The sequence below is a fragment of the Adiantum capillus-veneris genome, chromosome 27, assembly GCF_014529385.1.
Source record: "Adiantum capillus-veneris isolate H3 chromosome 27, ASM1452938v2, whole genome shotgun sequence".
Lineage (NCBI taxonomy): Eukaryota > Viridiplantae > Streptophyta > Polypodiopsida > Polypodiales > Pteridaceae > Adiantum > Adiantum capillus-veneris.
Window position 1 is genome coordinate 94417449 of NC_140957.1, and position 14158 is coordinate 94431606.

Sequence of the window (14158 nt, forward strand, 5' to 3'; positions counted from 1 at the left end):
ATACAACCCCACCATAATTGGTGTTCTAGGTTGAGAACCTGACCTAAGCATGAAGGGACTAAACTGGATCCTCCATGCTTTTCCTCGAGATAAGAAACCTCCAACTAGAGAGATAACCTTTCTAATTAGATTGGTTTGTGCTAACGTACATGCTAAACATATCCTTTAGCACAAGATTAACACTTGTAATCTACATATCCTCTCTAGATGACTAGCAGTATTAAGGTGTGTTTCTCCACCATTTACAACAGTCCTCCCAAATGACTATTGAAATAGGATCACAATTCCTCACAACATTTATGAGTAATCAGCAATGTTATGAACAACCAACTTGGTTAACGTTAGTCAAACGATCTACAAGGACTCTGTCACGATACATAAATGAAATAACGGTTGGCAACATCAGTCCTAGAGACTCATATTCTCCACATGTGGAAAGGATGTCCAAAAAAATGACATCCTTCAAGTACAATATGTACTTGTGTGTGCAGGTAATTGTCAACACTCAGCGACATGAGTGAGAGGGACCCTCATCAACTTTTCTCCACACTGGCTAAACCAAACTCCTTGAGTTCCTAGACCATGTTGCTCCTCTTTGACAAAATGTACCAAACAAAACCCTACCATGTAGGTCCATAACTACATAATGCAAAAATGTATGAGTCTTACTATAGCTTGAGTGAGATTTCTCAAGCGAACTAAAACCCAAGAGAATAGCTAAATGGAATCTACCCATGTTGTGCTATGTATGCTCGTAATGTTTTGCTTTATTATATTTCTTTTCAATGTCTTGAACATATATTCGGGTCAATTTTTGTAGAGAGGGTATGAATAATAGCCATCAAAAGTTTCCCAAGGTTGCGTATGCAAGATGGATGACACCTTGAACATGATCTTCTATACAAAGGTCCCAATGAGGGACAATGGTGGAAGGCAAGTGTCATGCATCAAAGAAAAAATAAAAAATATGAGGTTACTAACCCGTAAAATGGTCCTATAATTATGTTGGGCCATTAATAAATCTCCTTATACGTGTATGCTAACTCTTTCCTTGCCACTTCCAAAACTTTGGTTACCACTGCTCTTATCCCTTGAAAATTAGCACTCAAGGAAGTGGCTGTTTGTGACAATCCATACATTATCAAATAATTACAGAAGAAAGTTATGTAAAGCTAGAGAGCAACACACACACACACACACACACACACACACACACACACACACACCTTGGATTTGTTTTCCAATGGAAACTAAGGCTTAATGTGAGTGGATTTAATATCATAAGGGTGATATTTGTCTGCCAGATAGGAAGTACCACAAATCACTTTTACACACTTCCACTAGACCACTACGCTGACATGCAGCCTTGCATGGCGCAAGACGATATCAAAGAAGGTGACCCTACCACCTCTCCCATGTCGCCCATTACTCCCACCACCCAACTCTGCGTGAGAAAACCACTCCCCCTACTTTTTCAAAAATGGAAACTCTACAGATCTATATGAAGGTTGCAGTATGGGATGTTGAGAGCTTAAGTCTGCAAGACTTTGTGATTGGACCATACTTCCCTAACCAATTCAATATGGAGCTCCCCAATCAGGTCTGGGCTTTCATCATAGGATTACTTCCTCGTTAAATTTCTTGCCTTAAGCTATGGTGGAAATCGATAACAAGTGTCCTTCATTAATGACACCTGCCTACCGCTTCTAACTCCTTTTTTGTTGTTGGCTGTGATGGTGGCAGGTAACAATTGAAGGACTTACCATATCTCACATGCAAGTGGTGTAATGGGAGTGTTTTTTCTTCCTTGATTGTACATTGCCCAAGTTACATGATAAATATATAATTGCTGGACTTTTTTTATCTATAGATGATTGGCTGTTTTATGCTCTGATGGTTGAATTCATCCTACACACACTAATGGTCTTGGCAGCCTTCCAAGCTGACCAAGATCCTTTGTTAAATTTATGAGCTTACATAACCTCTAATTCTCTTATTACAGGATGTTCCTAACTCCTGGCATGAGGATCTTATAAGGCTGGGTTATTCTAAGCAATTACTGATTGTTGCATCCTTCATACAAGGCCTCCTTCTCTGTATCAGAGACCCTCTTTTCCATACTACTATCATTGAGCATGATTTGGCATGTCACAATTCTGGTGCAGGTTTTGTGAGCATGCTTCTCTCTACTTTGGACGTACTAGCCTGGCTTTGCGTCTATGCGTTAGCTACGGAAAACCCGGCACTAGCTATTGACAAAATCAGAGAAATCAGTGCCATTATCCCCAACGTCACTAATGAGGATACCAGAGAAAGGAGGGAATGGTGGGAAGGATCACCTTCTATCATGAGAAGAGTTATGGAGATGCATGGGAAGAAGCTTAGGAATGACCCTCTGGTGAGACAAAAGAAGAAGGGCATGCTGCAGGGTGCCCCCATGTTCACTCTATCACCACCCTCTAACCCCATGAGCAACCTAATACCTGACGAATTGGATGAGGAGGAACAAGCAGCAGTCAAGGAGGAATTTGTTGTTTTTACAGGGGCAGCTTTGGAAAGAGCTTTAAAACCTATGGAAGCATACAGTGACCCTTTCATTCCACATAGACGATTGGAACCAATGTTACATGGTACTCATCAGAAAGTTTGGGGTTTTGGCAATTATGCCAAAACCCCAAACTTGCCCCCAAGTAGGGCAATTATGCCCTACTTGCCCCCATCAATGAGAAATTCCTACTTACCCTTCTCAATGATAAGAACAAAGAGGCAGCAAGAATTGGCCTGCAGCAAATGCTCATGACAAATTCTTCAAACATCATTGAACCCTATCTTATTGGATGCCCCTTCACCATGGCACAATTTGAGACACAAATATGCCCCATCAACTTCGGGTGTGTCTTAGGAGTTAAAGGTGTTATATCCCTAACCGGAGGGACCCTAGCTATACTACACAGCTATGGAACATTCACTGCCCCTTCATCAAATGTGGGTGTGATTTCAATGGTGAAGGAGACCAATGCAGAGACGGCAACGTTCTTTGGTTTGATCATGCTCTATGGCTAATAATGTTTAAAGTTGCTTCATTTTTTCCAGCTGACTCCTTGAAGAAATCCACCCTCAAATTCCCGAAATGGGTATCCACTGAAGGGAAAGAAGGAATCAAAGCACTTCTCATTCACCATATGTACAGAGAAAGACTCAAAGTATACATCAAGCATGCTGCCTTATTCCAACAAACCCCTCTTGATGCTCCAAATAATGAAATGGAAGCCTTCCTTCAAAAGCTGTGCTGCCTACCCGAGAGTCTAGCTCTGACTCTAGGCATGGCAAGAGAGGACGAGTTGACCAAGGCCGAGGTAGACCGAGGAAGGGTCAAAACCCGAGATACTTGACTCAACCACCTATTACCCCCCCTTGGAACCCAATCTTCTCTCCCTCTAAATCCTCTGCCAGTTATTCTACTATTAGATGCCCTGTGGCACGAGCTACCAGACCATCCCCTACTACCCCTTGCTTTACCCCTACCCCTACTGCTACTTCTCGTGCTCGCTCTGCTATCACCCCAGGATGTGCCCCTAGTGCTAAGAATTTGATGTATTTCTAATGATTGTAGGATGTTATCAAGGATGAAGTTGGTAGATTTTGTCTGGTATCAAATCAACCACCCAAGTGCCGTACCGTCGTGCATCTTACCTACATAAATGCCTTTATGAATGTAAGGTCTATCCATGCCTTTTTTGGCCTTTTGTATGGAGTAGATATTCCAACTAATGAGCTATGGGACAAACTATGTTTTGCCTGGTCCTTTATGGACCACATTAAACTACAGATATACAATGCTAAGGAAGGTTTTTCTACCATGTTAGTGCAATGATGCTACACCCGGTTATTTGAGCAGTCTAAAGCATGTACTATTTTTTGATCTCAAGTACATTGAAGATCAAAATATGAGAAACATTCTCCTGAAAGGGCTTAATCATATTCCCTCCCAACCGTTGTGCAAACATATTGCCATAAATGAACTATGGATGTGTCTTTCTAACATAATTAAAACTGGCATCTTACCCCTACCTCTCCATCTTCAAGAAGATAGGATCAAAAACCTATTTTGGGCATACTGTGAAACTACACTTCCATCCAAACACTCTACAAACGTGATTGCCCCTATGGATCGACATATTGATGCCCTCAAAAGCAAGTATTTCATTACATGCTTAGACAAAGCTGCCAATAACCCTATATTCATATGCTCAACCTTCATGACTCAAGAAGCCAAGAAGAGGCTAGCAGAATCTAATTTTCTACCCATTCATATGCCCCAAACTGACATTTTGCAAGCAATTGGTGATTTCCTCACCAAGTATCAGTTAAAAAACCTCTCTCCTTTACCCTACCAAACAACTATTTATAAAGCCCATAAAAACGCCTTTAGGTGGATCACATGTGGGTCTAATTGTTGTTTTCGAAGGTTTCTTTACTCTTAGCATGTATTCTCAAAACATGCGTCCCTTGCCTAAAAATTAGGGCACACTCACTCAACCAAAAAGCGTTATTATGTTGCAATATCAAGCTACAATCTTGGTGGGTTGTGGATTCACTATATGAGGTTATCCTAAATCTACCAAGAAAAGTAGACTCTGTATTTTCAGCTGATGTCAAAAAGTGCTATGAGAACATTCCCCATCAAGGCAGCATCGGAATCATTACCATTATTAACTCCCTCATTAGCTATGTCTTTGATCAGTGTGGACCTTTCATCTCATTTAAGAATTTCCCAAGTAAATGTACAAGTGGAAGCTGGTCGCAAAAACCTTACAAAAATCAGTTATCCTTTGACAAAAGACAAGTCCTTTAACTAAACTCCTGGCTGATTAACAATATGTACATCCAATGTAATGGGAAGGTCTACAGGTAGATCAATGGAATCCCCATGGGATTGGCGATTGGCGTGCTCTCCCATTTGGTGTAACCTTTACCTACATGCATTGGAGTACAATTACATTAACTCAGTCTTAAAAGATCCTCTGCATCGGCATCACCTTCTCCATCTAAAAACTCCCTTCAGGTTCTTTGATGATATTTTTTGGGTTAACAATCACCAACCCAAGTATTTCACTATCACCAACCCCATTTATCCTCCCTGCTTATCCATAGATGACAACAATACCATTTTTTTCGAAGGCAAAGGTATCATCACAACTTTTCTTAGCATGAAGCTTGAAGTACATCATGGGGAACTGCATAGATCCAGGATAGACAAAAGTATGGTGGTATCCGCCCATGTTCTAAAGTTTATCCACAGAGGCAGCAATAGACCATCTAACTGGTCTCACAAAGTCATATTATCCCAAATAAAATCCATCATCTTTTGTAACCACTCTATAGAACAAGCCTGCTTTGATATAAAAACCCTTGTACAAGCCTTTCGTCCGAATGGCTTTGAGAGAATTAGACTATGGAGAATCATCTACCAATACTTAAACTTAGAAACCACAGAAAATCTGCAATCATGTACAGACTTCAAAAAAGTCAACTTATGCCTCAAAGGGTGGGCACTAGGTCCCTATTTGGGGCCTAGTGCCCCCATTAGTGGACTCTCCTACAAAAAATTGGATCTAGTGTAAAGAGGAGGGTTTTTTCTACACACACCTTGGATTTGTTTTCCTATGGAAACTAAGGCTTAATGTGAGTGGTTTTAATATCATAAGGGTGATATTTGTCTGCCAGATAGAGTACCACAAATCACTTTTATACACTTCCTTAGACTACTACGCTGACATGCAGCCTTGCATGGCGGGTACTGAAGCAAGACGAGATCAAAGAAGGTGACCCTATCACCTCTCCCACGTCGCCCATTACTCCCACCACCCCACTCTGCGTGAGAAAACCACTCCCGCCTACTTTTTCAAACATGGAAACTCTACAGATCTATATGAAGTTTGCAGTGTGGGATGTTGAGAGCTTAAGTCTGCAAGACTTTGTGATTGGACCATACTTCCCTAACCAATTTAATACGGAGCTCCCCAATCAGGTATGGGCTTTCATCATAGGATTACTTCCTCGTTAAATTTCTTGCCTTAAGCTATGGCGGACATCGATAACAAGTGTCCTTCATTAATGACACCTGCCTACCACTTCTAACTCCTTTTTTGTTGTTGGCTGTGATGGTGGCAGGTAACAATTGAAGGACTTACCATATCTCACATGCAAGTGGTGTAATGGGAGTGTTTTTTCTTCCTTGATTGTACATTGCCCAAGTTACATGATAAATATATAATTGCTGGACTTTTTAATCTATAGATGATTGGCTGTTTTATGCTCTGATGGTTGAATTCATCCTACACACACACACACAACGCCAACATATATTAATATAAATACACACACACACACACACACACACACACACACACATATATATGGGGAGAGAGAGAGAGAGAGAGAGAGAGAGAGAGAGAGAGAGAGAGAGAGAGAGAGAGAGAGAGAGAGAGAGAGAGAGCCAACATAAGGGTATTACAACATAATTTTGTCTCCTTTTTAACTTCCTTGAAAATAGGTGGACATATAAAAAGATTTAACTTTGCTATGGTGGATTGACAGTGTGTTCTTACTAACCGTTGGTCCATGGAAAGACCCCTTCTCCTACCAAGCACTTTGGTGAGTGTAGTCAATAAAGCATCAAAGACTTGTTCTAAGTAGGTAGAGGTCATCTAGATTCTATGCCCAAGAGGCTACTCGCATGGGGACTCATTCTAGAGCTTGCGAGAGAAAGCTCCCCATCTTGTGCCATCCTCATTACAACACCGGCTTAGTGTTTAGTTCAAACAATGCAAGCTAGAGAGGGAGAAATCTTGAACACTATTTGTGAGCTCGTTGCTCACACAAAGCAAGATTGCCCTTTCAATCTAATTTGCACGGTGGGCGGTTTTGGAGGGAATTTGAACCCTGGTGGGCACCGCCTTATGTAATGACGAAGTCGGAGTTTCTCCAACCCAGTACTCCAACCCAGTACCGTAGCTGGAACGCATAATTTCCCGCGGTTCAAATGCAGGAAGTCGGGTGCCAAGGCTCGCGAATCAGTTTTCTCTCTGACTTCGGCATTCCTTAGCTTACGTGCAAACTGACAGTATTTTGAACTGTGCGGAGAGAGAAAGGCATTGAAAATCAGCCTTTTGAGATCCACAATGGAATCTACTTGATGTATCCGACTTAGATAATACAGATGATGGACACCAATGGGCTGGCGCCGCTAGCCCCAGCATACTCGAAACCATCTGATGCCCCTTCAGCATTGTGTTTTGTTAAGAGCTTTGTGGAAGACTGCTGGGGCATTGAGTTTGATGTGGGGGTTTTGCAGACGATCGTTGATAGAAGAGTGCAGAAGCCTGCACCAGAGTCTTTACAAACTTTGGGGTATTCATTTGTCTCACTGTATTTATCATTGCAGATTAGACTAGTTGCCCTTTGATTCACAAGTCTTCCCTTTTCTCATCAGGCAGGTTCTTCATGATTTTGGTGATCAACTGTCCTCTGATGATACTGTGAGAGTTTTATTTATCCTTCTAAATGTAATCAGTTACCCAAGTCCTCCCAGATCAAAAGCTTCAGTGCCAATCCAAGATGCTGGCTCCCGAGTCAAAGTTGTTGATACCGAAACACTGAGGCTTGCAATCAATGCTCTGACAACTTTACTTGTCCAGTCATTGAGTACAATATCAAAAGACAACTGGCTTTATATAGTGAAGGTGTGTCTACTATTTTTTTGCAGCACAAAAAAGAATTTTCAGATAATCATGATTCATGTTTGCTAGTCAATCTTGCAGGTTTTAAATTGGGTCTTGAGTTTTGTATTTAGTGTAAGGCACTAGAGTACAAATTTTGGCTTCTCGAAGGTTGGGTCACATTGGAAGGCAGTTATCTACAATTGGCATGTGCTACTGCACATGATGGCTAAGATTTTAAATGATAAAAATGGGTCAAATAAATATTATGTTTGTACTTCTTTCTTCAGTATGGTAATCTAAATAACCAATCTACAAATGACTTTTCTCTTGGAAGTGCATCGTAGGTGCTCCACATTGGTGCCTTCTTCTACAAAAAATATCTGCTGCCTTCACTTGTCCTAGTTGTTTGGCTTCTTCTACAATATTGTCTCCTATTTGAGCCAGGGAAAAAAATCGGTATCATCCATTGCTTTGGTATAAAGACCCATGTAGCTGGCCAGTTTTCATTAACTATTGTCATGATTTGGAAGCCAATTAGAAGTGTGAAACTTAAAATGTAGTAAGTGGGTGATGATGGAATTGAATGGGACCACCACGATGCTCATCCACCGTGTACAATCAAATTTACCATTTATGTGCTCCATAGGAGAACCAATACTTAATACATTTGGCTGAAGGTGCCTAAATTCAGCTGCCAAGCAGTGTGCCAAGGGGAAGGTTATGTACATTCATGACAACATCAATTGGCGTGATTTGCTGATAGATAGGGGAAACATGCCCCTTTTCAATTTAAAGGAAAGTAAATACATGATGCTAGAGTGAAGAGTAATGTAGGATGTGGTGAACCAAGTTGTCGCAAGAACACATTATAAAGATTTGTCAACGATTGTCCTTTGGATGCCTGGAGAGAGCATCTGCCACCTCATTCTTTGTTATAAAAGTGTGTAAAATTTGAAAATAAACATTGAAAGAAAATTGGCCCATCTCATTTACTTTTCTGATAACTTTCTCTGCGTGAGAAAGTAGCGAAGACTCTGATGATCAGTTTTAATTATAAAATTAGCTCCTAAAAGATAATGTTTTCAAATGGAAAGAGCATGAATTACTTTTATTAGCTCTTTTTCATAAATGGAAGCATGCAAATTTGCATCTTTAAGGCACCGGCCTTCATAAGCTATGGTGTGACCTTCTTGGTTCAAAACTGCTTCTACACAATCTCCAAACGCATCGCAATACACCTCGAAAGGCTTGCGAAGATCAAGGACGGTGTGGATAGGTCCGTCACTGAGTAAATACTTAAGCTTTTCTAAAGCTTGTTTTTGTTTGGGACCCCAATGAAATAGAATCCGCTTCTTCGTCAGATCATGGAGAGGACTGGCTATGGTGACGAAAGCTCGGATGAAACGCCGATAATAGGAACATAGGCCCAGAAAACTTCAAACTTCATGTCCTGTAGTTGGCATAGGCCATTCTACGATTGCTTGAATCTTTGTAGGATCCATTCTCACTTCATTGTGAGATACTATATGGCCCAAATAGTGAATTTCTTTTAGAAAGAACTCACTCTTCTTAGCATTCACAAATAATTTGTGTTTGCGTAATTCTTCAAACATTGTTGCGAGATGTTTGTAGCGTTCTTCTTTCGTCTCTGAGAAGATTAAGATGTCGGCGAAGAAGACTCCTATATGAATGGAAAATTCTGTCCATCATTCTATTGAATGTTGCTGGTCCATTGGTGAGTCCATAAGGCATCACTAAGAATTTATACAACACAAAAGTTGTTTTGAATGAAGTCTTATGCACATCCTGAGGAGCAATGCGGATTTGATGATATCCGCTCTTCAAGTCTATACGACTGAAGATACTTGCTCCTTGTAACTTCTCAAGAATGTCATCAATTTGAGGGATTGGGAATTGATTCTTGACTGTGATCTTGTTTAAAGATCTATAATCTATGCACATACGGAATGTGCCGTCCTCTTTTTGTACTAAGAGAACAGGTGAACAATATGGAGAAGTACTAGGCCTTATTAAACCCTTCTCCAAAAGTTCATGAACCTGTTTGAGGATCTCCTCTTGCTGCATTAAATTGACTCTGTAAGGGGGTTGATTTGGAAGAGAACTCTTTGGGATCAAATCAATCGTATGATCCTCGGGTCGAGAAGGTGGAAGCAAAGGTACCCCGGAACGGGAACGGGGGCCTCCAGAATGTTTCTGGAACAGCTCCCTCTTGGAAAAGCGGAATAGGAATGGGGGCCGGAACGGTTAGCTTAAAATATACTTAATTTAGATTGGATTTAACTATATGTTAGTAGAGAGACATACACACCCATTAGTCCAAGTAGAATCCTATTTAGGCATGCTTTGCAATGATTCTTCAGTCTTAAGGCTTACACGCATTGCCCACTACACACGTGACACAACACATGAACTGGAATTATCCTTTACAAATCACAAAAGCATCTTGATTCTTCATAGAAAGAACATCAACTCAAAGTTGAATAGAGTCCAAACTCCACACAAAAGCTTGGAGCAAAAGATGATAGATTATAAAGATGGCTTACAAGGCCAGCCAAGGCGCTACAAAAAGATATGTAGAGGCTAGAGTGCTAAATAACAATTGTAAGAGTCACTAGGTGACATGTCAAGACTCAATCACTCATGTGGTAGTGCATTACAAAAAGGGGGGCAAAACTGGCGGCTACAAGGCAAAAACCAATGAGCAAAGAGTATGACTCATGCCTGATCACCTCTGGGTAGGGGTAGAAGTGTTAAAGTTTAGGCATCTCAAGTGAACTGCCCAATGTGATCTCATTATTTAGTTTGGCTTTTATGTATTTATTTTGCTTATTTGTCAAAGTCTTGGATAGGGCAATTTACTGGGATTGCTATATAAGCAACCTCTTGCCTCCATTGTATACACATTCAGTTATTCATTGCCAAGGTTGATTGGTTCAGGAGACTCTCTCTCTCTCTCTCTCTCTCTCTCTCTCTCTCTCTCTCGTGCTAACTCCCCTTGGTCTCTACGCTTCCTCTTGGTCGACTTTGACTGTCACGTGACACATCCAACCTTGTGTGTCCGTGACAAGCTACAGCATGACCATGGTTCAGTTTAGTCAAGTCAGTCTAGAATAGGAAGTGATCTGGCACTTTTGTGAGTCTGTTCGCAGACCGTGCATATCGAGACACTTAGATTAGATGCATATCCTCTGGTTGCACACAGTATGACCATCAGATTCCAGTCAGAACCCATTAGTAGCATTTTTACAGTGCATAGACCTATTTTCCCTATTTTTGACATTTTCACTTATTATTTTTAAGTGACTTTTGTTGGAAAGTAGGTAGGGAAATTTTGCTAAGTTTGTATAAATAAAAACCTAGCGCTAGCACTTTCTGGCAGAAGAGGCAGTAGGGACCTGACATCCACAGTGCACCTTCTCAGCAAGACCCCCCCGGGGCGGATGACTGAGCGTTTTCAGCCAAGAACAGCCAGCGTTTTTCTCCATTGCAGATCAGCCCCAACGTTTTGCATTGCAGACCAACCTGGCGACCTCAAACTCTGCAGATTCCCTAGCGTTCTTGCTGCAGGACAGGAAACAGCCCTAGTGTTTTTGATCTGCACCACTCTGCTGCTTCACAGGTCTAGGGCATACTTGTATGGCTAGTATGTCTCCGGGCTGGCCACCCATAGCCTAGGTTGCTCCTAGTCCGGCTGCCCGAGTTTGGGGCCGGCCGTCCACTTTGTCCGGGCGCCCACATATATTGCCATATATCATTTTCTTGCTGGGTCGTGGGGGATTTTTCCAAGCTTTGCCCTACCTCCCCTTGGGCACCTCTTTATGGTGCCAGGGGGGTACCCACTTCCACATCTCTCATCTCACAGAGATCACACATCTGATTGTATTGGGTCTTCTGCTCTGGTAGTCAATGGGGGGCTGATTGCCCCCTCTTCACCATCTCTAGCGTTTGTGTCTACTCTCTCTCTCTCTCTCTCTCTCTCTCTCTCTCTCTCTCTCTCTCTCTCACGCTTCCACACACGCGCACTCTCACATGGTATCAGTCGCCAGGGCTCATGGTATCAACAGCTTCAAGCTCTGCCCATTCTGAGGCACTAGATCGCATCAGGTTCTCCTCCCAAGATCAGCCAGGGCAGCGTTTTGCAAATTGGAGCCAGATCTGCCAGAGTTTCTGCTTGTGGATCACATCCGCCAGCAATCATTCTAAGGGGGATGGCACCACCTCATGGGCTACTTTTCATCGCCGAAAAGGACCCTGGAGCAGTGTTTTTGCATCACCCTCATGGCGATCACCCTCTTGGCTGCCAGCACCAGCCTCTACAGGCTTTTCCATCGCCAAAACCCCCTTCTGCCCATCTGTGTTTTCAGGTAGGGGCTGCGTTTTTCAGCAGCCATGCACTTGTGTTTTTGGACAGTCCAGCAGCCTGCGTTTTTCAGCCAGGCAAAGGAGTGGCGCTGGGCCTTGCTCTACAGATCTTGCCTTTGCCCCACCGGTTTGGCATGCGATGCATTGCCAAGGAAATTCCTCTTCAAATCTACAGATTCTGCCATTACCCCTTGCTGTTTTCTCTGTTTTCAGCCCACCTGGGGTTGTGCTAGGGATTCACCATCCTTCCTACACCCTCTGCACTGCTCCGGACCTTGCCGGGAGCGTGCGAGCACGCTGAAAATTGCTGGACAGCAGCGTTTTCATCACCTCGCAGTTGTGTTTTTTGGGTGGACAGCAGTCACATGGTTTGTGTTTTTTACAGAGGAGGAAGTTACCTCCTACTAGGACACCATCCGTTGGTGGTCCATGCGGTCTCTCAGTGCTATTGTAGTACACGGTATCTTCGACATCGGCTTGATCATCTCCGGGCGTACGATCCTTGGGAGATCCATTCATTTCAGCCATCATTCGGCGGTTGCGCACTCTAGAGGGGGTGGTGACTTGTGGTTTGCTATGGACACACCTATGCACTCATCATCAGAGTTCACACGAGATATGGCCATGCTCATGGCATATGGGATCACGACATTCCTAGAGAAGACGCCACCATCTTGGGTGGACAGACACTTACCACTTGACCTCGACACATCAGATCGCTTGCTTACACAAGAGTGTTGGGAGGGTGTGTGTGCAATGAGTTCAAGGTGGCTTGAAAACTAGAGTAGCCATAGCTTCATACAGTAGAGAGAAAGAAGTACACACTTTTTAAAAGAGTGGACTCAATACACAAAAAGATGATAATACCTTTAGCATAGAATAGTATGTACAACATAGGCTTGGACTTTATTTATGTAGAAAGCTGGAGTGGCTATCCGGCTGATAACTCTCCATGTAGCCCTTCTTAGAAGTTTACAACTCATAGGCTAAATTTCAATAGCAAAAGGTATGCACATGTAGAGATGTTTCCCATAGTCGTTGAAGGACATGTCTATCTTAACAATCCTCCCCTTAGGCATGGACTATACTGAAGCAAGCTGGGTCGAGACTCAATGCCACACAGGCAAGCAGTCGCACAGACTGGGTTAGTCACACAGACTATGGCAGTCACACAGACTAAATCATGGTCTCAAACAGACATGGTGTCACACAGACTTAAGGATTCCTCCCCTCAAACATGAAAGGCAAAAGATAACGATATCTATAACTGTCAGTGTCTACTCTTAGTAGCAACTCCTGTCACGATTGTGACTATTTTAACAGCAATACATCTACTCCTAGTTGCAGTTACGCGAAGTGCCATGCCAAGGAGGACCCCTGCGCTTGGATGGTCACACCCCTTCACCCAAAGGACGTGTCTCTTCGCCAAAAGCCACACTCCTTCGACGACTGGTCACACCCCTTCGCTCTACGGGTGCGACTCTTCGCCCAATGGTTGCAGCTCTTCGCCGAAAGGATGTGTCTTTACGTCTAAAGTCGTGTCTCTTCACCAAGAGACGTGTCTTTTCATTTATGTCTCTTCGTCTCTTATATAAGGAGCCCTTGTATCACACATTTCAATCAATCAAACACAGAGTCTTCTAAGTCTTGTTCTAAATTCAGTTTCAGTTTCTTAAGTCTTAATCATGAGTTTAAGTACTTAATTAAGGATTAGCACCTAGAATCCTCACAGTGGTATCAGAGCAAATTTTTTCCCGAGACCCGAAGGTTGTGAGCCTCTCACCCTCGCCGCTACACTCTACCCCTTCCCGGAGTTGCATGGAAGCAGAAGAAAGATGGTACACATCGACTACGCGTATGAGGTAACTTAAAGTTATTCTGTTCCAATTATATACATAAAGGACAGAGATGCAGATGTGGCGTACCCGGAGAACCCTGCGTACCCTTCATCGGATTGCACTCCTTCACACCCGTGTGTTAGCACCTCTTCATGTGAAAAGACAACACCTATTCGCGAGAGGGCACCAAGGAAGGCACCCCTTCACTGATGC

General features: G+C 42.7%; 1 protein-coding gene across 5 annotated transcripts in view; it reads left to right on the forward strand.

The window, feature by feature from the left end:
* Window positions 1-6952: 6952 nt before the first annotated feature.
* LOC147422422 (ARM repeat superfamily protein) overlaps window positions 6953-14158 on the forward strand; it is a 119226-nt gene continuing 112020 nt past the window's right edge. For 2 of the 5 annotated variants that reach the window (XR_015186776.1, XR_015186777.1), the window contains exons 1-2: window positions 6953-7413; window positions 7496-7745. Coding sequence is in view for 1 of the 5 variants with exons in the window: in XM_086502868.1 (XP_086358994.1) it covers window positions 7223-7413; window positions 7496-7745 (441 nt within the window). In the remaining 4 variants the exon portion in view is untranslated. The remainder of the gene's footprint in view (window positions 7414-7495; window positions 7746-14158) is intronic. The other 3 variants (XM_086502870.1, XM_086502869.1, XM_086502868.1) reach the window with 2 other exon arrangements.